The sequence below is a fragment of the Volvox carteri genome (genome assembly GCF_000143455.1).
Source record: "Volvox carteri f. nagariensis unplaced genomic scaffold VOLCAscaffold_24, whole genome shotgun sequence".
Classification (NCBI taxonomy): domain Eukaryota; kingdom Viridiplantae; phylum Chlorophyta; class Chlorophyceae; order Chlamydomonadales; family Volvocaceae; genus Volvox; species Volvox carteri.
The window spans coordinates 157,277-158,898 of record NW_003307567.1 but is presented as its reverse complement, the minus strand read 5'-3'; the positions used below and the strand labels follow the sequence as shown (position 1 = coordinate 158,898).

At 55.5% G+C, this 1,622-nt stretch overlaps 1 protein-coding gene across 1 annotated transcript in view; it reads right to left on the bottom strand.

Annotated features, from left to right (window-relative positions):
- Nucleotides 1-650: 650 nt before the first annotated feature.
- Nucleotides 651-1,622, bottom strand: part of VOLCADRAFT_92031 (uncharacterized protein) — a gene marked incomplete at both ends in the record, with an annotated part of 3,799 nt that continues 2,827 nt past the window's right edge. The window contains 2 exons of the mRNA XM_002951435.1: nt 651-690; nt 1,015-1,243. Of these exons, the coding sequence (XP_002951481.1) occupies nt 651-690; nt 1,015-1,243 (269 nt within the window). The remainder of the gene's footprint in view (nt 691-1,014; nt 1,244-1,622) is intronic.

The following is a 1,622-nucleotide window of genomic DNA, read 5'->3' as shown; positions in this document are numbered from 1 at the left end:
TACACACATACATATATACATATACACGTCGACTGACAGACAGAGAGACAGCTCACTCCCCTTTCCTTCTACCCAGAGTGGGCACGGACATGACCAAGGACGCGATGTGGGGTCCTTGTGCTGGTGCCATGCAAAGAGGACAGGGGGCAGTAGCAGCAGTAGTAGTAGCAGCAGCAGCAGCAGGGCCACGGCCCTGTCATGTCCCTAAACAGCTCCGACTCGAAAGTAGAAAAATTCGTCTTCTTCTCCCCTTCTCTATTGTTGAAAGAACCACACCATCAGAAAGCCGCGCTCTAACCCCAGTTCGACCCCAGCTTTCCCCTTTCCGAAGGCCCCCCACCCCCACCCCCACACCACTCTGAGCGTCCCATCTCAACTCGTGTGCATGCAAGGCCACGCACAGGATTTATGTCGTCAGCAAAAAATTCGGTGGCCCTGAAGAAAAAGAAGTGGAAGAAGAAGAATGCAGGCGGTGTCGGCTCTCTCTTTCCATCCGTTTTTAATTTCCCAAACTTACTTCCCTCCTGACACTATGCTAAGATGCCGACATATAAACATAATACCCACGAACAAAAGCCGCCAAGCAAGGGCACACAGAGAGAGACTGATGAGAAAGTGATGCGAAACATGACAGTCGCTTGTCATCCTTTTTAGGGCCTCTCGTACTTGGTGTTGTACGACACGCTTACGCTGCAAGTGGGGTTCCGGCGCCGAAGCCTGCGTGTGCGCCGCTTTCTAGCCGCCACCACCATAACCACCATAACTACCATAACCACCATAACCACCATAACCGAGTCCCTCGGTGTCCAAGCGCCACGCGGCGCAGGTCAGGCTTCGTTATGACGACGGTGACGGTGTCAGAGCAGGACACGAGAGATCGTACAGCATCGTACAGAGCAGAACAGAATGAAGTACATACATACATACATGCATACATATATACATACTTAAAGGCGCGCTGACCGACTGGCCGACAGCGAGCAAACTGCGCCACTGATTCACTTCACCGCTCACTCCCACACGTACTGCACAAGCCGCTTGGAAGCCGCCTCCGCCTCCGCCTCCACCTCCGCCAAGCTCGCAACGCTGGCCGGCTGCGGTTGCTCCAGGGGCACGTGCACCAGTGCCCTCAGCGCCGCAGTTCCCCCCGCAATCTCCAGCTCCTCCAACTTCCGATACTCCAAGAAGGCGTTGGAGTACCGTTCCGCCAGTGCCACACACATGCCGATGGCTTTAATGGAGCCTGCAAGGACGATTTTACGGTCTTAGCGATGGCGACCAGTGGCGGCATTGGCATTGACCAATGCCATGGTAAAACCAATGATGAAGGTAAAACGTAGGGTGCTCTCTACAGAGCTACCTTTTACCCCCCCTCCCCCGTTGGCATTTCCTCTCCCCCATTTTCCCTTGTATCCTTGCAGCAGACGGAACCCAACTAAGGGTATGTTGCACTACTGGGCCTCTACACCGCCGCGTACACATGCCACCGGCACAAGCCTAAGCTTTAGCTTAGTATGCTCAGACAACCCGCGCCCGCCCCCCCGTCCGTCCCATTGCCTACTGCGCCGGCCCACCCCCCAACTCACCCCCACAACCTGCCACCCCCCACCTGACACCTCCCA